The sequence below is a fragment of the Apodemus sylvaticus genome, chromosome 21, assembly GCF_947179515.1.
Source record: "Apodemus sylvaticus chromosome 21, mApoSyl1.1, whole genome shotgun sequence".
Classification (NCBI taxonomy): Eukaryota; Metazoa; Chordata; class Mammalia; order Rodentia; family Muridae; genus Apodemus; species Apodemus sylvaticus.
Genome location: NC_067492.1, coordinates 37,128,591 through 37,153,348, shown reverse-complemented (window position 1 = coordinate 37,153,348; position 24,758 = coordinate 37,128,591). Strand labels below are relative to the sequence as shown.

The 24,758-nt window shown below is 41.4% G+C and overlaps 1 protein-coding gene across 1 annotated transcript; it reads right to left on the bottom strand.

Annotated features, from left to right (window-relative positions):
- Positions 1-230: 230 nt before the first annotated feature.
- Positions 231-24,088, bottom strand: LOC127671627 (carboxylesterase 1F). The gene is made up of 14 exons (XM_052166456.1): positions 24,009-24,088; positions 19,466-19,670; positions 18,335-18,479; positions 14,874-15,007; positions 12,932-13,085; positions 10,910-11,014; positions 10,170-10,274; positions 9,170-9,208; positions 6,784-6,924; positions 4,361-4,441; positions 4,019-4,166; positions 2,200-2,331; positions 806-878; positions 231-540 (listed from the first exon to the last, which is right to left on the bottom strand). Exons 1-14 carry the CDS (start codon positions 24,061-24,063, stop codon positions 369-371), a joined length of 1,689 nt encoding a protein of 562 aa, XP_052022416.1. The 5' UTR covers positions 24,064-24,088; the 3' UTR covers positions 231-368.
- Positions 24,089-24,758: the final 670 nt, after the last annotated feature.

The following is a 24,758-nucleotide window of genomic DNA, read 5'->3' as shown; positions in this document are numbered from 1 at the left end:
TGCAACAAGTTTCTTTTCTCTTTTATTTCAAAGTAACTGTTTTGCCAGGGTACCTCTTGTGAAAGATCTTTTTATAAATTCTCTCTTCCTCTTTTTCTCTGTTTTTTTGTTTCCCTTTCCCTTCCCCCACCTCTTACTCTCTTTGTGAGGTACATGCATTTATATTCAGATCAAAACACAGATACTTATTTCACCATAAAAAGAACATTTATTGCCTAAATTGAGGCCATAAGTGCAACCGTTTCCCTTCCCTGGGCTCTGCCTGTATCTATGACAAAGTTCTTCAGGATCCTCTAAGATCCGTCTTTGATTTACATACACTTTTAGTGGAAGAACCATATCTTGGCTTCTCTTGCAGCGCCTTGCATTCACAGCTCATTGTGGTATGGCTCAGGTTGTTTCTTGGCCATAGACTGTGTCCAGAAAGCTACTTCCTCTGCTTTCAGTCTCTGGGCTTGCTGGGTGGTGGCACCAATCTGCAGATATCCTTCTTTCTGGTCATATTCTGGCCAGTGAGGCAACCCCTCCCCATTAGGGTTCCTGGGAACAGAGTCAAATAGAATTCCTTAAAGCTACACTGTGATCTCTGCATGTTTAATGAGATTTATAATGATTCCTAGATTATCTGTGCCCACCCATCTGTACATATCATAAGAGATAGGGAGAAATGATGTAAGAGCAATGGTTTGGAGTGACTGGATTTGAATTTATCCCTAAACTTTAGAAACTACTCTTAATTCCAATGAGCACCTTGAAGGTCCAGTCTGGTCCAATACCCCAGTCCCATCTCTGCCACCATCCTTACCCATTCCGAGCAAAGTTGGCCCAAAATTTCATCATCATCTTGCTGAGTTTGATCTCCTCTTCAGAGGCACCATCTGTGAGGAAGGGGGAAGTTAACACCCGTCAGTGCTGAAAGCATAGCTCTCAGGCCCAAGACCAGCAGAACTCGGGATACTGTTCAGAAAGGTGGGATTCTGAACCCTACTCCATACCGACTTAGTCAAAAGTCTACAGAGTCCTGGTTGACTGGTGCACACTTTCAGACTGAGGAGGACTGATCTAGGATTTGTCAGTGGGACACAGCCCATCCAGTACTGCCTTCCCGTCCCAAACCCATCCATTCCTTCTTCCACACTCAGGGTAGAAATGTCACACCATGGGGTTTCCTCTACCCCAAAATATTGTTGATTCTTAGGTCTTCTCTTAGTCTTGTAAACTTGTGAATGTTGAAAAATATAAAAATGTGGATATGCTAAGTTGTCATTTAACTCGGGCTTCCAACAACAGCTGATGTGCCCTAAGGCAGCTAGAGAGTAGGTTAGGGGTCACAGGCAATTTCTGAAAGGTTTCATAGGTTTAGAAAGGTTTTCTCCAAATATTAACTGTGTTAGAGCATCATAATGTATTATTAACTGTAATATAGATAAAAATTCACATACACATATATTAAATAACTACATAGATTGGTAGACATACTTATGCGGTTTGAATATGCTTGCCCAGAGACTAACACTATTAGGTGGTATAGCCTTGTTGGAGTAGTTGTGGCTTTCTTGGAGGAAGTGTGTCACTATGGGGATGGACAATAAGATCCTCTTTCTAACCATGTGAGAGCCAGTCTCCTCCTGTTGCCTTTGGAACAAGATGTTGAACTCTCAACTCCTCCAGAGCCATGCCTGCCTTGGTGCTGCCATGCTGCTGCCTTGATGATAAAAGACTGAACCTCTGACCCTGTAGGAAAGTCCTAATTAAATGTTGTCCTTATCATAGTTGCCTTGGTCATGGTATCTGATTATAGCAGTAAAACCCTAACACACATACCAATAAATGTGAATATGATTCATAGTTAGCACCAATTCTGACCTTACCTTCAGTCATATTCTGGAATGTTATTTTGAGTATAAATTCAAGAATGGGATTCTTATCATCAAGTGGCCTAGGTATGATTTAAACCATTTCAATCTCTTGTCCATGGTCAGGATTGTGAGAAAAGTTATGCTGGGGACGCAGTAATATATATTCTCCTTCATGTATGTTAGGCCAGAAGAAAGAGTGGTCATAACCAGGCATGCCTCACCCCAATATACAGACTTATGAAATTAAGATCAAGACTGGAGAAACATAGTCAAGAATACCAAACCAAATCTGGAGCCCAGATCTATTAATTCTACACGTATACCAGCAATGAGCTATTACCTCTTAAAATTGGGGCACCGAAGACCGAGTAGACTTCATCTGCATGGTCTCCTACTACATTCTTGGGTCTTTGGGGTGATGAGAAGCTTGGGTAGTATTGAAACTCATACATGTAGGTGGGAGCTCCAGCATCTGAAAAGATATAAATTCATAACAGCTCATGTTATTCAACATACACCTAGATGGAATCAAAGCTCCTGTCTTCAAAGGAAACCCCTGTTCATAAGCACATCAGAAATCTTCAAGAAAACCCATTGATTTGCTAATATTTGCATAGTTAACAAAAATAAAATGTTTGAGTCTTATGTTAATGCATTTAAAATGAATATATACAATGAACCCGGTAAATATGCTCTATAGTTGTTAATGATAGCACACTAGTGCTTGTTCATTTCAAGGAGATCTACGGCACACTAAGTGTCCCCATTCAGCCTGGCTTTGAAAGTTCCTATAAACTGAACCAAATTTACTTGTGTCTGACAATAATGTCATTTATTTCTTGTTAAATTGCTGTTTAAGTTCTCAGGTGAGCGGGTGGACTCCAGCGTGGAAGCCCTTTGCTTTAATCGCCTCCTTTCTCATTTCTTCCCTCCCTCCTGCTGAAACTTCCTTTTCCAATAAACCACTCTGCACTTATGTCACATGGGTTTCATTACACTCTCTTACTCCTTCCGCTCCCTTCAGATTGCTTTTTCCTATCTCACACTCCCCTTTCTAGTTACACACAGAGAGACACAGACAGATACAAATACAGACAGACACACAGACAGACATGCATGCACACAGACACACACATGTACACACACACACACAGGCACAAACAGACATACAATTCTATTCAGAAAGAAAGTCCTGTACATACATTTTGCTTCATATACTCTACTTTTCCTCTAGCTGTTTAACTGTTTCAATTGTAATTATTGAAAGAATAATCCTGGTAATTAACAAATGATAGTTAATAAAATTAAAAATAGATTTTTTTTTTTACAGCAAAGGAAACCAGTGAACCAAAGAAGCAGCCTACCCAAAGGAGGAAACTGTCATTCATATCTGACAGAGGAATAAAACTAGAATATACAAAAAAATCTAAGAAAATAAATATCAAGAAAATAAACATGAAGCTGGGCAGTGGTGGCGCACACCTTTAATCCCATTACTTGGGAGGCAGAGGCAGGTAAATTTCTGAGTTCAAGGCCAGCCTGGTCTATAGAGTAAGTTCCAGGACAGTTGGGGCTACACAGAGAAACCCTGTCTCAAAAAAAGAAAAAAGAAAAAAATGAAAAGAAACTTGATTTTTTAAAAAGGCCGTGGAACTGAAATACTGTGTTACAAAAGAGGATCTTGAACTTCTGATCCTCCTGTTTTTTTTTTTTAAATTGATGCCTGAATCTTTATTGATGGTCTAAAAGCAGCCATCAATAAAGAAAGCATTCCAGCTCAACATTAAAAAAATTCTAATACTATAATGCATGCAGTGAGATTAAAGGTATATGCCCTACCCCAGTTTGTAGGGGGCTGGGGACTGGACCATGGCTTTGTGCATGCGAGGCTAACATTCTAGGAACTATTATGAGCATACTACACATCCCTGGTGTTGTTTACTGCTATTAACTACCAAGTTAACCAATTGCATTTGCACCTCATGCCCAGAATCTATTGATTGGAAAAAAAACAAAAAACAAAAAACAAGATCTCTGCTGAGTCATACTTTGCACACTGACTATAAAAGCTTTCCACATCTGTCTATCCTAGGGAGTACGCAGGTTAGAGGCCCTAGCATGCATCTTCATCATTCTCCCGTCCAACTTCTGAGACTTACCTCTATGGTCACGGGACACAATCACTGATGGGACACCAAATAGCATATCCCCAACCAAGTCGAGGACTCCATCTTTGATCGCAACAGGGTCATCACTACCTTTTGTGTACTTCTCTAAGGCAGCTGGAATAATATCCTCTGGTATGCCCTGAAATAGATGTCAAAAGTGATCACCAGTCTTCCCTGCAGGTTGAGGCTTCATTAAGGCTGACCCCCCTGTGACCTGTGTAAATCCTTCCTGGGGTGATGCAGTGGGAGACGTTAAATTGATCTGCAATTTGACCCAATCCCTCCAAATATCTGTATTTCTCAGCCAGTGGCCATGGATCCTTAGATGCTTACAGACACAGAAGCAAACATCTCCAAGAATTTAATGGCCATCTTCTTGTCCAATTTTATATCAGGTGGTAGAAATCCCAACATCTGTTGAAAAAATAATTAAGCATTTATGAATCCTCAGAAATGAACAGAAAGAGACAATCCTCTTACTGTGAGATGAAGGCTCTAGCTGTTCATTCGGTGGGTTTGGTTCTCTCATATGTTTGACAAAAAAATATTAATGAAGCAAATGTTTTATATAGAGGAATTTAAAGAAGGTACTGAAGGCACCCTAAATAATTACTTAATGTCTGGGAACAAGTTCCCTACAATTATTCAAATTATTCAAAGTTAGAGCAGAAGCAAAAAGCTCAGAGTTAGAACAAGCCATCCCCTTCCCTCCAGACTCAGTTTCTGATGTTTGGGCCCAGGATTCACCTCACAAACCACTCAGCCAGACAGGGATAGTTCACCAAGCATTTGCCCCAGGACTGATTGACTAGGGCCACAGTTCAGATTTGAGAACTGAACCATGACCCTGAGTTAGGGTCCAACAGTTCTTTTTAAGTCTGAGACTTACAAACATCTGTGCCAAGTTATTCCATCAACTGGGATTTATGAATGGGGGAATTCCCTTAGGAGCATGTCTTTGTTGTACACCTATCTTGCTCCCATTGGTTGAGGTATTCAACTGTGGCATGGGACGTGCCTTGTTTGATATTCATGTCTTAACTTGTTTACCAGGATGGGACTTGTCTTGTGACATTCATGCCTAAACTTAACAGCCAGGATGTCTGTTACCTACTCTTTCTGCCAAGAAGGATGTCAGCCCAAGGAGGTCTTGGGAACTTAAATGTTACTTAACTCCTACTCAAAATTTAAGTCTTATCTTAAATAATTTCTTATATCTCTTATGTTGGGGTCCATCCTAGGGGCATCGTATACCATAAAAGGTTCAGGAAGTACTGCTGGTGGTAGGTTCGGGTTCAAGCTAATTGTATGAAACTATACAAAATGATTTTACTGACCTCTTTCATGACTGATTTCCAAGGGCACAGGGCATAATAGAATATGTAGAATAGAATTTGGCATTATAAATTTTCCTATTAGCAGTAGAACATATGAGAAAGTTTCCTTATAATGGCAGACTAGCCAGGTAACACTTACCAAGGCCTCAACATTTTACCTAGGCCTTAACATTCCATCTAGGCCTTTTACCTAGGCTTTAACACTGGAATCAGTCAGCTCTGCCTGTGCTCTTTGGTCTCTGAGATCCTTCTGCAGAGGTCGAGAGCAGAAGAACTCTCAGCTGGGACTGATCCCCTTTAAATGTCTGCACTTAACTCCAATGACAGAATAAGGCACATCCTAAGATACACACAACCTTATAAAATCACTATTTGAGAATGTTCAAAGGTTGTGGTTGAAATTCCTCTTTCCCCTAGCAAAACAACAACAACACAACATTGTTGAGAAGTCTGTCCCTGAACTGTACCATCTCTTAGAGCTATGACCATACACAATCCTCAGCCATCATCCAATCATTTGTTTCATTTTTGAAATGTAAAACATCAAAACAAAACTTTTAGTTCAGGAGCGTAAAGGCAAATTTAAAAGTATTACCCACAATTTGGGATAAAGGTTTGGGAAGCTAACCGTTGTTGCTTCTTTCAGTCCCTGGGAAAGACAGAGACCTGATTTCTTACTTCACCTCAGACCTCTGCCTGTTGTCATGAAGAGGAGTCTTTCTCTTCTTCCTACATCCTGGAGATGTAGGTATGTGAACTCATCACCACCACACCATAGTACCTTGAACAGCTTTCAACAGTCTAAAGACACCTCTGGCTTTGGGGTCAGGGAGTTAGTTCAGATAATGCTTTATCATTAATCATAATGCTTTATCTGCTGTCCTATTGTGGATTAAAATATGCCCCCCTATTTTTACTATTAGCAGTATTTTGATCTTTAAAAGAATCTATTTCTCCTCCACTCAAAGTCGAAAATAATTCCGAATCCCTTTCTTCAAAAAGTGGCAATGAGTCATTGAGCATCCTGGTGGAGATCTGCAGGATCCAAGACCCAAGCACAGGAGGAGATATATTTACCTCAGCCCAGTTCTCCTGAACTTCCAGCTCCTCCCTCACTTTCTGCTTGACCTTGGTTAGTCAGGCTACAAAATGCTTATACCAACCAACTCTTGCCTAGCCCAAGAATTTCATAATTCATTAAGAAAAGGTAAGCAATTGGTATAGAGTTCCCAAGCCTGTGCATCTTAGTTGGGCCATGAAAGAGAATGCTTCTTTGGATGAATACATTAGAGTGATGGGAACAGCTGCTCCAGACACAAGGCAGGGCTTAAAGACAGAATTCATGAGAGCACAGAGCAGAGGTATGAGAGCAGCAGCTTAGAGGACAAGCATTTGTCTGAGGGGTCTCTTCATGCTCACTGTGGGCAGAAGCCAGCCACATTCTTGCTTGTTGATTCCCACAATGTAGGGCACAGTGTTGAAGTTCTTCCCAGCCAGGATCCCTTTTGGGTCCTTGGGTAGCACCACTCCATCAAACACAGTTAACACATTCTGGTGGCTCTGGGGAAGAGAGCAGTGCAATGTCAGAAAACCCCCACATCTCTTACTATCTAAGGGAGATAGTGGCCTGTCTAAGGGAGCAGCTAGAATACAGACCCCACGAACACACAGTGCACAGAAATTTGTATCTTTTAGAAGACCTGTGAGCCACATAGACCAAACTTTTGGCATTTATGAATGATGAGTCTAAAACAAGTGGTTAAGTGAAGGGAGGGAGGCATTTTCATTAAATACATAGCATGTATAAACACATTTATTCATAAACACACATATACACACACATCGGTCATGAATATTCTCTAGAATTGATTTTCACTATTCCTAATATTTAGATCTATAAAGTTTCCATGAATTTTGAATTTGTGAATCCTGGGCCTCCATTGCATTAGAATTTTAGAGGTAGGATCTGATCACAATATTGTCATCATCCTTAAATATGGGAACCTGTTTAACTGTGCCTTATATAACATATATTTCTCCTCAAGCCCTAGAATTTGTAAGATTTATTCATAATATAATAAAATGCCCTTCTGAGCTGGAATTACTACTTCTTCAACCCTGGGGAGCAAAACACTTCCTTTAGCTTCAGCTGCAATTCGTTACTGGCATGTGGATGCTAAATACTCAAAATCCACAAGTTTAGACATTTTACTACCTTTTCCACAGTTTTATCATACACTGTAGTTATCACATGACCATTCTCCCAAATTGCAAAACTGGAAAACATTCAAATTTCCTCCCCTACTTTTAGGTGTCCTGTATTGCTGTCAGGATATCAGCACGGACATCACAGTCAAAGACATGATGTCCAAATGGAAAAGGCTGAGTCAAGAAAAGAAATGCTGTCCTTTGGAGCTTAATCCAGGACAGTCCAAGTTGGAGCTTGACGGAATGAATGTCCTGAAGCAAGACTGTAGAGAAGAGGGGCCACAAAGTGAGATACCCTGAACAGAATCAGAACAGCCTTCTTTCCATCCTAATTGAAGATGTAACTCAATGGAGTTGCTGTGCTTTGAATCTTAAGTATTCCTAAAGGCCAATGTGGTGTAGGCCTGGTCCACAGTCTGTGTTGCCGAGAAGAGGTAATGGATCCGTTAGGAAATGGGCATAAGTAGGGGTTCAGGTAATGAAAGCGTCCATTTAAGGGAAACTGTGGAACTCTGTCTCTTTCTTCCCTCTTGGCGTCCTCTAATTCTGCCCCCATTTCTCATTTTCCTTCTTTCCTTCTTTCCTTTCTTTCTTTCTTTCTTTCTTTCTTTCTTTCTTTCTTTCTTTCTTTCTTTCTTTCTTTCTTTCTTTCTTTCTTTCTTCCTTCCTTCCTTCCTTCCTTCCTTCCTTCCTTCCTTTCTTTCTTTCTTTCTTTTATTCTTCCCTTCTTTCTTTCTTTCTTTCTTCTTTCTTTCTTTACTTCTTTCTTTCTTCCCTTCTTTCTTTTTAGCCTTACCTTTGATTGTAATGAGACATAACATAGTTTGCTAATTTATTTTTGCTATACTGTGCTCAAAAGTTGGAATTCTTTGAAACAGATATTTTTCTACTTTACTGCTGTCCATCTCTGAAGCCATAACCTGTCACATAGTCGTTAAAAGGCTAACCGTCTGAAATAATTGAGATTCTTTAAAGTTCATAGATATTTAAAGGTACTCTGGGAACCCCATGGAGCAGTCAAGAGGACAGGGCTATAAAATTTAGCATGGCTAATGTCAAAAGACCCTGACTACTGATGGAAAGTGAGGAGAAGGGAGACGATGGTGGTCACTACTGGAGTATTTCTGTGTTCAATAAAGTGGGGGTTACATCTCCCTGTGTGGCTTATAACTTGTGTTCCTCAGCAATGGTTTCCACCACCCTTAGTTATCACATGACCATTCTCCCAAATTACAAAACTGGAAATCATGCAAATTTCCTCTCTATCTTTTAGGCGTCCTGTATTGATGTTAGGATGTCAGCAACTAAGACATCTGGCAGTGCAGCCTCTTTTCATTGGTTCTTTTAGTACAATAATTATAATTGAGAAGATACAAGGTTGCTGATTGGGAGCACTAAACCAGTAGTCAGAGGAGGAGTTTTAATACTGCCTGTGGTTCTTGGCTCTGCTAACCTGTTGCTCAGGACCTCAACAGTACACACACACACACACACACACACACACACACACACACACAAGGATTGTGATTCCACAAACAGAAATTCTTTCAATCACTGTCTAAGTCTGTTACAGTTACAAACCTTAAAAGATCCTTACCTCTTTGGTATCTCCTTGCAAATTGGGTTTAAACAGACTCTGTGGAGACAAAGAAAGCAATTATGGTTAGAGTCTTTCTGATATGAAGCACATCTTCAGACCTGTGCACCTAGTTTCTTCTCAGGATAAGAGAAACCCACATGACATCTTCTCAGTCCATGCACATGGTAGAGCAGGATGAGGCCCGTGGAGGGGCAGCAGTAGGAATTATTTAGTGCTAAGACCCAGCATCAGAGTCACCGAGGCTCTGAGGGGGTGCCTGCCTCTGTGCTGGCATCCTCTTTCAGTCCTACCTATCTCTTCTGGTAACAACACACCAATTTTTCTGTTAAGAAAATGTGGGTCCAAGGCGACTTCAGTGGCAGGATGTTTTAAATTTTATGGAAGACAAAGCTGGATGGATCAGCAGAATGGGATGAATCCTCTGCTCCTGCCCTTTTGCTACTTTGTCTTCATGACTTCAAAATGTGAGCTGAATCACTATGTCTCAGAACACAGGGGACAGCTCAAAGATGGATATAATACAGTGCTAGTTAGAAAGACTTTGACTCTCCAGGAATGTTAGGAGGAGTAGATAGTTCCTAAGCACACAGGGTATGAGTGTAGATTTCTGTTGTGCTTAAGCTTTATAGGAGGCAAATGTGCTTCAAAAGGAAGCCAATAGAGCAATGGAAAACTGTGGTGTAGATTCTTATTTTTAGAGCACTTGGAACAGGATACACTCTTAAATTTGAGTTATTTGATGTTTTTACAATCCATTCCTTTCCTGTTTAAGGCTTGAGTGTTTATTTACAATAGAAACCCCAACTCCAACAAGCTCACTGATGCTCATTCCAGCCCACCACGATGGAGGTGACTTCAACGCTACTCCATCTAATGGGTCTGACCTCAGTGTGTGTTATAGTTAGAGTATCACATGGTCCCCATCAGATAAAGAGCAGTGAATAAATGAAGCCTGTGTGCAAGCCTGTAGAGGAAGTTCATTAGACTACACACCCACCATTTTCTGTGTAATCTCCAAGAGCTCCTCCTCTGTCTTCTGCCGCAGACAGTGAACAATGACAGCAGATGTAGTGGTTTTACAGCCAGCAATAACAGCAATTTTCTGCAAGAGATAACAGGCAACCGCAGATGTCAAGAGCAACATCAGTACCTTCCTCTGATGTAGGCAGGTTCTACCTTAAGAGCCATTTGTGAAGACAGAAAGCGTTTCCTGAAAACACTCTAGATCAATAGACTTTCCAATACAGGTACAACAAAAAGTTACCTTTGTTATTATTTTTAATGTTTGTCATGAACACATCTGAGCATGTTTTCTTAACTTTTAAAATACAATGTTGCAAAAATGTATTATCATAAGAGAAGCCCTGTGCAGTGGATAAAAGGCAAGGAATCCATGATTCCACTGTCCACTTCAGATCTACTTCCTTAATTTACAGGCCTTTCAACCTATCTAGTTTTCAGCATCTGTTATATAAGGAGAGCTAGTGCATTTAGAGGGCATACAGTCTTTCCTCCCACAAAACCCATGCAGAACTGTAGAGTGTCTGAATAACATGACTTGTAGGAAGAAGCTTCTTCAGAACCTACAGATTGTCGTTTAGATGGAACCCTAGAAGTAATCTCTGTTCAGCCATTCTCACTTTGGAAATCCCTGGAGCACATGGCTGAGTTCTATGACCAGGAGGACCCCTGAGGACTCCAAGAAAGAGTATGGTGATTTTCCAAGGTAGGACCTACCTCAGCCACCGGTCTGACATCCTTGGTATACAATCCAGGAGTGAGGGCAACACCACTCTCAGAAATGGCCCTGTGGTAGAGGTTCTTGGACAATGGGGACAATACCTGTCATGAAGAGAAGAGGGTAGTTTGGCTTACAGGGGTTCAATGTAATCCATTTGCCCTCTGAATGCCCTCATCCATCTGCCCTCATCATTCTTGGAAACTCTGGCAATAAAACTCCACAAAATAAACTCAGTGGAGTGGAACTAGGGTGCACAGAATGTGTAACAAGTGTCTGGGGTGACAAGAAAAACTGCTTGAAAGACATTTTGACAATTTCTAGCCACAAATTCTGTTTGAGAGTTATTTTGACTTTCTCCAAAAATTAATGTTTATAGGGTCAAAGGAAATGAGGAGTCAGCTTCATGGTAGAACAAGTAATGCTTCAAGTTAACATGAGATATGAAATGAAGAGAGGGAAGAAGGAAGAAGGAAGGGAGGAAATGGTAGTATCATCATGGAAGTATGCAAAGACATCTACTTCATATCCTGTTGTATATAATGGAAACAATGGAAACTATCCCAAGATTCTGACATTTTGGATATTTAATAAATAATCAATTCATAGCTTACCATGGAACTCTGTAATTAAAAGTAATAACACTGTATGAGTGTTTAAGGCTTAGGGGAATATTTATGCCATACTGCATTTTAAAGTAGAGTTTCATCGTTGAAAAAAACAACACCACAATTAGATTATGAGATTCAGAAGATGCATGGAAAATAATAAATAAATAAATAAATAAATAAATAAATAAATAAATAAATAAATAATAGATGAATATATAGACAGGTAAATAGGTAAAGTTGCAGAAACAGTAATAGATAGATAGGTCAAAATATTCAAAGTGACTATATAAGAGACACAGAGCTATGGATAACATTATTCCACTTAATGTCATCTGTAATTTTTCTTTCTTTCAATTTAAATATGTATGTATAAAATGCAATCATTGAGTTTATATTTTGTTTAACTGTGTAGTTTCATATGGCTACCAGAACTTTCTATAACATCTCCTTAACTCCCAGTTTTCATTTAAGAATTTTTCTCAACTCAGCACGCATGTTTTGCACATTCCTACCCATTCTTCTCTGTCCTGCCCTCATACGCCCTTCCTCTCAGCCACTTCCCACAAAAAACTCACCCTTCTGCTCCAAAATTTGAGATCCACCCTGGTAGTTATGGGCAAGCCATCAGGCCACCACATAGAAATTCTTTTCTTCTTTCCACACTTGAGTCCCCTACAATGTAGATCTAACTTGGATCCAAACAATTCTTCTTCCTATTTGTAGTTTATCATCAATCTTATTTCCCAACAGAAGAAAGGTAAGCCCTAGTCCTAGTTAAGAAGATGCTGGTAGTTGATAGTACCTGAGAGAGGAAGGGTCCATTTTTTGTAAGACTGTGGTCCTGGTGGGTTGATCACACCCCTGTGAAGGCTACACCTCCAAGAGTATATAGACAACATAAACTATATATGATGAGGTTAAAATAAAAAAAAAAAGAGGGCACAAAGTGAAATGGGGAGTTGGGAACAGATGGATATACAGGAGATGGGTAGTGGGGAATAATATCAAAATTCACTGCATGAAATTCTCAAAAACTAATAACAAAATCATTATGAAGACAAAGCCTTCTGTACAAAATGAGATTCATTTTTTTGTTGAATAAACATTCTTAAAGACTTGGAAAATATGGTGGATAAGGGGAAACAATCTCAATTAAGAGACCAGGGCTGTCATTCATTCAAACTAGAACTGGAGATGTCTATACCTCTGGGGACACCAAGTAAAATTCCAAGCTTCCTAGTAACCAAATACCATTAGTTTGGTTGTAGGTGACTGACCATCTAATGTTGTGCAGGATGTAAAACCAACACCAAATCCAGGTTTTGGGCCAGTAGTTGGCTGGTCTGAGAGGTCCCATCAACAGCCACATTAGCAAGACTGGACATGAGGCGTGGTGCCCAAGGAACTTACAAGAATAGAGACACTGAAACCTCCTGCTGACTCTCCAAAGATGGTCACAGATCCCGGATCACCTCCAAATTTAGCAATGTTGTCCTGGACCCAGTGCAGCGCAGCCACCTGGTCCAAGTGACCCCAGTTCCCCCGGCTGTGTTCATCCCCGGTGCTGCAAGAGATATAGAAGACATAGAAGATATAGAAGACATAGAAGACATAGAAGACATTACATGGCAGGGATCTTAGGACTATATATATATATATGTATACTGGTAGTGTGTCTTTTGCAGTTTTCTGGAATCCAGGTGAGACCAGTATCACTGACTTAGGAATCTTCCTCTGCATTAGGCTGTCACTCATTATTCTGACAACTATTTACTAAGAGTCCAACATCCATCCAACTCTGGTATGAGGGCCATAGCCTTTCTTAAAAGAACATAAAAATATGGCAACATTCAGCCCACAGTACAGAGCACAAACTAACAGATAAAATGAGAATATGGTGTCAGCAACTGAGGAAAGAAAATCAGGTAAGGTTAAGAAGCAATGGTAAGTCTGGGTTGTGTTTTAGACTCATAACCAGAGAAACCTCTTGAGTTGGTTGTATGTGCTAGAATCCTAAGTAAAATGAGGACCCAAGGCTTTGTAAATATCCAAAGAAGAGAATTTCAGCAGGAATAAAGGTCTTGGGGCTGGGGAACAAAAAAATACGTGTGTAACTTCTGTGCGATGCAGGTAGAGGCAGTGCTGTGAGCCTTGGCGTGGCTTCTGTGTCACTGCAATTCATGTGAGTCTTATGCAAAGGCACAACATGGATTAGTCACCGTTTCACTAAGTATTCTGGCCGCAGTATGCAGGAGCTATCATGTGAATGTTCTAAGTTTGATTAAAATGATTCTTATAACAATAACCCACCCCACAGAAGCAAGGCTTTGCTCAGTGGAAAAGTGGATCCAAGGCAAGTAGATGGAGCATATTTTAAAGATAGGCTTGCAAGGATCTTTTGCCTACTTGGGGAAAAACCGGCATGAACCAAGAGTCCAGGATGAATGAAAACCCTCATGAGTAAACGGGTGCTTGCAACAGCAGCAGCCATATTAGGTGCCTCGCGGGAGACAGATGGAGACCTTGGTTGGTGCCAGGGGTTCAGCTTCTTCCTGTGAAGTGGGAGAACTCTGTACATGTCTAGAAAAGACTGGGAGGTAGGTAAAAGAACTATGTAGGATTTAAAGGAGAATGGGGGGTTTACAAATTGGGGGGAGGTGTTACTGGAATCACTCAGAGTATTTAGAGAAAGAGAGACGGAAACACACAGTCTTTGAAGTCAAAGAGAGGGGGACAGAGCAGGAGTAGACATGGCAGCAATGAGGAGGACAGCAAGGCCAGGGCAAAGCACCTCATTGTAGTTAGTGTTATAAGATATATGAGGTTGGGATAAGCACTGGTAAGGTCGCAGTTAGCTTCTAGGATGACAACTTAACTGCATGCATATTCAATGGTTTGGATCTGCTCTTTGTCACAAGAGCTCATGTACAGGGGCTTTAGTTCCTAATATACTATATTTATTCAGTGTTAGAATTTGTAGGTGAGGTCTTTTATTGGGTGCACTGTATTTTGAGGGAGTCTGTATGCTCAGGGTAAGTACCCTATATCCCAAGAAAATTAGTTGCTACCAAAAGGGCAAGACTGACCTTCCATTTTCTTGCACTTTCTGCTTTTCCCTGTGGTTGTCTCTTTGTCCCATAGACTCAGTTTCTATTCTTCCATAATTCATTATAGCCTAAGGCCTCACCCTATACCAAAGTCTGAATAATGATGCAGTCCTTGGTGTCCAGCCACCCCAAAGACTGATCTAAATAGATTGTCTTTCCTTATCACTGACCCATTTCAAATACATTGCTATAGAGCTAATCAATACAGTAGCCAGTATGCAGAGAGAAATGTTCACAAACCCTACCTGAAGAATCCCCAGATGCTCAGGCGGTACTGAATGACCACCACCACAATGTTTTCATATGCAGAGAGGGCCCGTCCATCAAACGTTGATGCCCCACCCAGCGTCAGTCCACCTCCATGGATCCATACCATCACCTAGTTAGCAAGAAAAAAAACATACTTTTTCTAGGAAATAGAATTGGGAAGGGACTCAGAAGATGTCTGGTTTGATTTTCCTGGCCTTGTCCTAATTTAGGGCATCATGTCCAAAGTTCCCCAGGGCCTAGCTCAATTGTAAAAGTAATATTGTCTTTCATCCTCAACTTACCTGGCTGGAAGACTAGATGTTACCTGTTGCAGGATTTTCCCTGACCAATTACTTTAGTGCAGAGGAGGTCTGTGATTGGACAGGGAAAAGGGAGGAAGAGTGAAAGTTACAGGACAAAGAATGTCTGGGAGGAGAGAGAGAGAGGAGAATGAAGGCCGATGTGATGATTTCATAAGGTAGAATAATTGGGATAAAGCTTTTGTCATTATCAATTGGCTCTGAAATTATTTCATTGTCATTTTGTAAATTGTGATTTTACTGATAGTAAATCTGATTGGTTAACTACAAACATTGAGAGTCTTGATTTTACCAGATAAGTAGGTGTTAAGATGGCTGACTTTGAGGTGCATGGGTCATTGTGTGGTAGCAAGAGACACACCACAGAGTGTGTCTCTCTTGACCACCACAGAGAGATAGTCCAGCAGAAGCCCTATGGCACAGCAGGCCCAGAGAAATGGCTGGCTGAGAGACCACACTGGTGAGATCACAGTTGCCTATACCAGCTCAGGAGCATGCCGGTTCATTTTTTTTAAAATATTTCCCACACCAGGTTGAACCCAATGTGAGGCACAAATCCACTAGAAATTTAAGATTATTATCCTGAGAGTTAGAGGGGTTTTGTTGTTATTGTTTAGTTAGTAACTGGGTAGCACTAAAAGCAAGTCATGTGAGGAGTCATGCATGGGGAGTTGAAACAAACTGTTAGCAGCACTGAGGACCCCAGCTGTGGGAGATTATAGGCTGCTCTGTGTTAGGAAAAGGATAAAGTTGGCTGCTCTAGACCAAAAGCCAAACAGAAAGATGGTATAGATTGTTAAATCAGCCAAGCCACCGGACAATCATATTCTGTCTAATGTGAGCTCCACAGGAATCTTGAGGGTCTTACATGATTGGCAACACAGAAAAGGCTGAAGTATAGGCACATACAGTATTTTGGTTTTGGAAAAGATGATTACGGTATTTAATCACCTTCCAGAGTTATATGGATCAGATATGATGAAGGGAGACCTCCAGAGAACTAAATTCCAGAGAATCAAACAAAAAAATATAACTTGAAGATACTAAAATTTTGTTTTTAGATTTATATATCACATAATACACAGTCTTGGTGGATTTTCTCATTAGACATGCTGAACTGACCTGCTGGAATTCCTGATGTCCTTGGATTTCAGCCAGATCCAGTCAAGGCTCAGACATCAAAGACTATTTTCCCTACACTTTCCCCCTCCATAATATCTCAAAGCCCATATTCAATTTGAAGAAATTGTAAAGAGTCATCGATCCAGTTCCCTGGGCTTTGGGGTTCTTCTAACTGAAAGTGTCATCATGTAAACAACAGTGGGAGAAGTTGTTATCTCTTCCCAGTACTCTAACATCCTGACATGTGACTCATTCTAACAGCTGAGTCTTTTAGCTTCCATCCCTTTGACCTGTGATATGCTGACATGCTCAGCTCCAGGCCCTGATTGGTACCCTCCCCTGTGCCTTTACTGCTCCTTTTCTCCATCACAATCCTCCTCATTTTGCTAATCCCAGTTTACATCCACCTTCTCTGTCATTCAGCCATCTGACTATGAAAGGGTCTTTACTAGGTTCTTTTAGAGGACTTGAGGCTGATTGGGAATATAATAATGTATGGCTTCATAATTTAAAGAGGTCACACTTCATAGAACTGAGAGAAGATAAAGTTGAAATCTTATAGGGCACTATAAGGCACTGTTAATAAGCAAAGAGAAATCAATGATAATCTGAGCATGGTAAAATGATTGTTATCCATAATGCCAAAACAAAGACTACCCTATCTGATAGATAGAAAAACTGAGGGACCTCTGCTGGGGATTCCACAGCTAATGAAAGGTACAAGTAGGAAATGAGCAACCATCTGGCCCCAGCACCACAGTTGAGCTCATGGCCACAGGTCAGGGATCTGAGCCAGTAGCCAGGCCCTCCCACAGCTCTGACTATAGTGTCATTGCTTCTGTGTTCTCTGCCATGACTCAGCTGCAGCTCAGCAGCCACTAAGGAACATTATAACATGTGAGGAAAAATGAGGTGAGGAAGGTACAAGATTCCTGCTCTTTCAGCAAGTAGAAGCAGATCCAGAATCTTTGTCCAGATCCCATATTCTCTAGAAATGTACCTAGCTGGACAGTTCCTTGCTTTCCAAACTCCACGAGCTTCTATTTCTCCTCTGCTTGGGCTCTCCACAATCTACATGGAGAGTCTGAGTCAAACTCATCATAGAGTAAAGATGAGTCAGCCGGTTGGCCAATGAAATGTTAAAGCTGTTATCCTGTATGTCTCTAATGACTGGCTGTCATGATCCATGAAGGGAAGGCTATGCAAAGCTCTTCATGTTCTTGCTTCTTCTCCTGATTCTAAATCTGGCTGTATGGATGCAGAGTCCAAAACAGAAGGGGAACAAATGAGTGGGGGTGAGGTTTGTTCCTAGTTCTTTGTACAATGCAAACATATTTAGGATGAAACACGATTCTGGTGACTTCTCCTTCCTCCTACACTTCTGAGTTCTGTTTCAGATGCTCCCAGGAGACTAGGTTGATGCTCACACCCTGTCTTATTCCACTTCAAAGATATCTCTTTTATAGTAGCTTTTCCCCAGGCCTCTGCCCTGTAACTGGCAGCCTGCCCTACCCTCATTTCTATGGAAAATGCTGACTCATTTGGGCCATCAGCGTATGCCAAAGGCAACCAGGGAGGGAAAGAGCTACATAGAATATTATCACATGAGGGCGGTAAGGGACATGAAAAGTGTTATGAGATTGCCCCAGACTCCTCCCTCTACAATGCCATCATGGACCACTGCCATCATGTCTGAAGTAATTTGAGAAGAAAGGCAGCAGACATCTCCCTAACCAGCCCCTGCTTAAGAGCAAAGGTGTGAATATAAATGACCCAAATTCTTGTCCTGTCACCCCTTCTGTGTTCTCTCTCTTTCCTACCTGAGTTTTTCTGTCTTATTTGTTTATTTATTTATTTGTTTATTTATGTATTTATATCTGATGTAAGGAAGCTCTTGGTCCCTGACAATTCTAGTGTGTCTCCTCTTATGTCTAGCTGCCTTTTTCTCCTTCCAGTCACACCAAAGACCTGGATGCTGTAGTGAATGGAGCTAGATTAGGGGTTTCCAAACTTACTGGTAGCCTGCTGTTCTTTGAAAAGTCTGCAGGAGTATAAATATTTAGGTAGAGACAGTCTTCCGAAAACTCAAGATGGATCTTCTCCTTTCTATTGGTTATGAGGTCATTGACCCTCTGTCCTTTTGCTGCATCTTGGGAGCACCTAGAAGGGAGAGTGAACACTTAAGATTCCAATATATAGAAACAGGAGATGTCATCTGAATCTCAACCTTGCATCAGGATGTTTGCTCTTATAAATGGAGGACTAAAATCCAATGTCATTAGTAAGAGGTACTTTGTGGGTAAGTGGTGGGAACCTGGAGTCCCCCAACCCAGTAGAGAAGCACTTGACATCTCTCCCTTTCCTCAAGCCTTTGAGATACTCTGGGTAATGGAGAGATATTCATAGTCTGACCTACTTGGGATATGACAATCTCACCAGTGTTTGTGTAGTGCCTTGCTTTTGCCTAGCCCTAGTGCAGTGGGCTGAAGGTGACCCTGATCATTCATTGGGTGACCTTCTTCTAGTGCTTATGAGATTTCTGTGAATCCAAAAGCTATACCAATAACTGTTTATCCTATTTCCCGTCGTGGCTGACATCTTTATGGGATGATCCCAAAGACCTGCATTCTAGTAATTAGTCACTGACATGCTAGACAATACTAGCTCAGTACTTTTTCCTGCTCTGTACCCCAAATCTCCAGGTGCAAGTAAAATCAGTGCTATCTCTAATGACCTCAATCAACATCTTATGCAAGAATAACTGTTGGTTTCTCTAACAAGGAATTACAAAGGACCAATGTAGAATAGATATAGAATTGTTGGCAGTTAGTGAGTCATCCTGGAGTCCCAGGCACGGATTTTAATTTTCCTGTATATTAATTAATTTAAGCTAATTTACAAGTAACTAAATTAGTTACTAACACATTAGTGCTTCCTGCCTACCCCTAGTTCTGTTTAATACTGTCACTTTGGAGAGGGTGCTGAAGAGGAGACTCTAGAAAATAATGAAAGGTCTGTAATGATTCTAAATTACTCTTGAGGGTTCCAGAAAGAACAGCTATCTGGCCAGAGGATGACTCCTTCCTGCATCACATAAAGACAGATGCTCTCAGAGAATGAAACTCAGACCCGTGTCAGCAGCTTACATAGGCGGGTAGGTGGTGGTGTTCTTTATGAAGCTCCAGGGCTCTGCAGGCTGTGGTGGAGCAAACCTCAAGGATCCAAGAGGAGGCTTGGCAAAGGGCACTCCCAGAAAGACGGCCACAGGCTGTGCAAATCCTTCTACGTTGATGTATTTCCCCAGGACTTTGCCATGAACAGTGTCTACCACAGGTGGTGAAGAGGGGTTTCCTGGTGGACATGGAGGAATAATAAGATCAGACCTGGATTCCAAAGTCATGGAAAAAGTCAGGAAAAAGAACTGCTAGGATGAACAGAACCTTTGCTTTCCCCTCTTAGAAACCTCTAGAAACTCTTAAAATTTTTGGTTGTGAGACTAGCCTTTAATGGCTGAGCCATCTCTCCAGCTTACTGAAACAGATACAGAGGTCCACAGCCAAACACTGGACAGATCTTTCAGAATCTTATGGAAGAGTTGAAGGAAGGATTGAGGGCCCTGGAAGGTACAGAACCTCTAAAGTAAGATCAACAGAGTCAACTAACATGGAACCTTGGGGCTTCCAGAGTCTGAACCACCAACCAAAGAGCATACAAAGGCTGAACTATCAATCCCGTCACCCCCATACATATGAGGCAGATGTGCAGCTCCGTCTTCCTCAGTTCCCCCAACAACTAGAGCAGGTTGATCTTAATGCTGTTGCCTGTCTGTGGATTCGGTTCCCCTAACTGGGCTCCTTTGTCTGGCATCAGTAAGAAAGGATACATCTAGTGTGCAGAAAGTCAATGTGCCACTCACAGAGGAGAAGGGGAGTAAAGTGTGGGAGAGAGACTGTAGGTTGGGGAGATTGAGGTGGAGCAGTTATCAGGATATACAGTGAATGACTAAACAAATTAATGAAAAATATGGAAAACTCTAGAAACCTGTATCCATCAGGAATCTGGTGCTAAGCAACATGCTGAACTACAGGATGAACAAGAACTAGTTATTTGTCTCAGGAAGGTGAGCCTTTTAGGAAAAAACAGACATGCTAGACTCAGAAGAAATGAGGTCTTCTCATCGGTAACATCGTGGAGGAACTGAGACATTGAGCAGGAGGAGGAATGACTATGAATGATGAAATGTGGAGTGATTAAACAGGAAGCAAAATCAAGAAGTCTGGGCAGTGTAAGTGCCTGGCTAGGAAAGATGAACAGCCTGTGAATGGAGTTCACAAGGAGAAGATAATCCTTAGGATTCAAAGTGTATCAGGGAGGGCACTGAATGCCTGGCTAAATGATTAGATTTTTACATGGTGAGCAAATATATAACAAATGTGTTTCTGGTATTGAGAACCCAAATGATCTAAAATACTCTGGACTCTCTATGTAGAATCTTCCAAGGGGAAGAAGAAATGGAGTGATATCAATCTGACTTTTGGCTCCATTCTTGAATGATAGACAGTCTTCTCTAATTCTCCCACAACTTCCTTATCTATTCCTCCACCTTCTGTGGGACTAGAAATAACCACCCTAAGCATCAGGAGGATGTCCACACATTTCGTCACAACCAAATACTGGCATACCCTTGTTTGGTTAATAGCCTTTTTGTCAGAGCATCATTTTAAACACGTGATTTCTATCTTCTAGTCCTGTTTCCCTTTAGCTGCAGAAAGTATATCAATTCCTCCCTCAATAAGTTTTGAGAGAGAGAGAGAGAGAGAGAGAGAGAGAGAGAGAGAGAGAGAGAGAGAGAGAGAGAGAGAGAGAACATGACATGGGATGGGTAGGAAGGTAGGGAAGAGCCAGGGGAGCTTGAAAGGGTAACAAATATAATTAATACTGTATAAATTTTTGTATAGCAACAATAATAAGGTTGGTCAGAAAAGAAAATTCCAGATTTTTCTTTCAGAAATAGTCTTGACACTAGAAAGTCTTTATGGGAATCAAGCTTACAAAATATTTATCTGTGAGGCATGAGCTCAGTTACCAAGTTCTATAAAATGGACATTTGGTTGTTTTTATTTCTGATGCTAGTTACTGTAAATAAAAGCAAGGCAACTTCTGAGGAATCACAGGTACATTTGCTCCTCAACGTATGACGTTTTAACATAATGACATTTGATTAACGATGTGTGTTTTACTGTCAGCTCATTAAATTTTCAGATTGAGACCTCTTCTTAAGTCTGAGATGAGCTTTACACAGAAGAACCTTTAACACTGGGGACTCTTTAGGGAATTCCTGAATGCAAGTTTGAGGCCATGCCTGGTGTTATTAGAAGTCAATCCCCAGGTTGTGTCCTCATATCATGGCTGTTAATTATTATTATTTTGTTTAACTTTTATTTTTAAACATACCACTGGGAAACCTGGATATGAAGTGATCCATAGGTTGAAACATGGAATGCTGATATTTGTTTTTCCTTCATGAATTCAAGAGTTGTTTCCTCTGCTTGGGCCCCATTTATAATCAGGACAAAATTGCTTTAAAAGATATGAAGTTATATATCAGGAATGGGGACTTGCTCCCTGCCTTGATATGGTGCTAAGGAGGGAAAGAAGGTTAGAGGTGAATCTGTAGCAGCAGCTCTGTGTGGGATAGGTGTGAGGGGAAGTAAGTTAGATGAACCAAGGCTGTTGGAGTGTACTTATGACCCCAGTGCCTGGGAGACCGAGGCAGGGGGAACAACCTTCATTTCTAGACAAGCTTAGGCTATATGGCAAGTGAAAGTATAAACTGAACTGGGTAGAAAGACAAATAGAAACAAACAAAAACATCATTGCACGTGATCATCTCATATTTAAAGATCGGAAAAGGGCAGGTGGCTCTATCCAATTGAGCTGAGGGTATGCAGTATGAGTGAGTGAGTGTGTGTGTGTGTGTGTGTGTGTGTGTGTGTGTGTGTGTGTGTCTGTGTGCATGTAACTCCACTTTAGGAGTGTAACATAAGAGAGAGAGAGAAAGAGAGCCAACATCACAGAGAAACATGGCTATAGCTGACTGAGAACACCTACCAAGACTTCTGGCAGGAGAAGCCATGAACCATGGAAGCCTCAGGAAGAGGAGGAGGAGGAAAAGAATGAAGAGAAGGAAGAGGAAGAGAAGGAGAAGGAGGAGAAGGAGGACGAAGAGGACGAAGAGGAGGATGAGGAGGAAGAGGAGGAAGAGGAGGAGGAGGAGGAGGAGGAGGAGGAGGAGGAGGAGGAGGAGGAGAGGTGGAAAAAATGCTTCAGAGATGAAAGAGGGCAAAGTCTGATTACAAATAACCAGGCATGGCTGAAGTAACTGAACTTTCAACCAGATCACCTAGAGCAAAGTGTGCTTGCATGCAAGGGGTGGGGGTGGGGCGAGAATATTGCCAACAGAATTGATGATTTGCATCATTGCACACACGTATGATGCCTACTGTCTACCAGAAGTACATCCCAGTTTCTTGTATTCATAACGAGAGTCTTTTTAGGTAACTATTGGTATGTCCACTTAACTTGGAAGCATTGTGTGTGAAGTTGCTAAAGATGGAAAAAGAGTGGCATTGCCAAGGTAACCAGCAGCAAAGGCATGTTCGGCTTCAAATCTGGGTCCTTCAGTTCCAGGCCTCTCTTAATGTCACGTGTCCACACAGGGTAAAGTATTTGGGGAATTGATTGCTGAGTACTGCCTCTGGATTCAGGAACTAAAGACAGCCCAGGACTTGATTTTCCAGACAAACTTGGAAAAACATACCAGTCTCTGTAGGCCACTTACCTCAGCCAATAAAATGGCACCAATATACATCCAAATCAGTGCTACAACCACATATTCACCATGAATTTAATTCATGTGTCTGATGTTTAGGAGGCCATTGTGGCCCATGAGAACTGTCCCTCTCAGAGTCTATTTCAGTCATGATTCTAAACATTTCCTTTATGATATCATCAACTTCTGTCTACCTATCTATCTGCCCTCATCACGCTAAACATGGTACCAGACACTAAGATGTTCACTGTTCCCTAGAGTCCCTTGAAATGCTAAGAAAAGAGGCATTTGCTACAGGTTCCCCAGCCTGAGCCTCCTCACGGATCTGGCATTTCCTGTTCCCTCCATCTTAGTATTATGTCTCTCTTCTTGGGAACAATGAATAACAAAGTTCATTTAATGGTTATTGGGTCCTGATGTGCTAGCTTATTCATACTGCATATTTTCTATTAATACATCACATATTTATTTATTTATTTATTAATAGAAAATATACATGGAGGGCCCACTATATGTAGAGGCATGAAGGGGCGTCCTATTGCAAGTGTACCTAAAAGCTTTAGAATTGAAACCAACTAATCCTCTACAGTCCAGTGAAGTAAGGAAACTGACCTGTCTTGATTCCTCTTATGCTGGGCTTGGCTCCTTGTCCTCTGTACCTATAGTGTGTTGTAGGGCCTCAGGGATTTTATTGTCTCCTGATCTCAGTGTGTCCTGTACCAAGGTCTAGGCCACTTAGAGGCAAATCTAAGTCAGGAGAGTGAATTCTCCTGCAGAGCAAACTGTCTTGTCTGTGCTCTATGCCCAACCCTGTAACTCTGTGTGTCCCCCAAAATTTGTATTTCAAAAGTACTCACCGCAAACCATGCAGGTTGCTAGAGACACCAGAAACAGAGTGCTGAGGGGGCACATCTTGCATGGACGGACTCCCAGGTCAGTGAAGTTTCTGACTCTAATCAGCAAGGAAGGAGAGTGTAAGGTCCTGCCCATGAGCTGGAAACCTGCCCAGGAGTCCTGCCCACAGAGCCCAATTACACAATGCAGAACTACACAGAGAGACACAAAATCTCTTCCTCTTCCATAGCCACAGATCTTCCAAACTTACCCTACTTTATCTGAACACAATACGTTTGCTGTATTATATCTAAACAATTAGTATGGAGATTTCAGATAATAGATGGTCATACGCACAATCAACAGCTTCTTAAATAAACATTTTCCCCTCTAACACTCTCCTGTCAAAGTGCCAGCAGTTCTCAAACTCAAGCAAATACCCCCCTCAAAGGGAGTGTAAAGCCTTAGTGAGGTGGGGGCGGGGGGAAGGGGAGCTTCTTATATCAGGCTGAAAATTTTTGGAGATTCTCATGACTCTGTAGTTGCTCACCAGGGAGATGGGAGCACATCTCTCTCCTTTCCTTTTCTAGTGTTTTGGACTCCTGTGTTAGGTCACAAGATAATCTTCAACTGCCCAACTTGGAGGAGTCCAGATTAGTTCTATTGTAATCTTGCCAAGTGGCCTGTCTTGGACCACATGCAGTCAAGGTTGGGAGCTCACTTGCTTCAGGGCAGAAATCTAAGTATAGACCTTCTTAGAGTAATTGAACTCT

Coding starts and splice junctions, on each gene's coding strand:
- LOC127671627 (XM_052166456.1), bottom strand. CDS start 24,063: ATGTGCCCCCTCAGCACTCTGTTTCTGGTGTCTCTAGCAACCTGCATG. Junction 9,209..10,169: donor TGGAGATTACACAGAAAATG/GTGGGTGTGTAG, acceptor TTGTCTCCACAG/AGTCTGTTTAAACCCAATTT. Junction 4,442..6,783: donor GTGGCTGGCTTCTGCCCACA/GTGAGCATGAAG, acceptor TTTTTTCAACAG/ATGTTGGGATTTCTACCACC.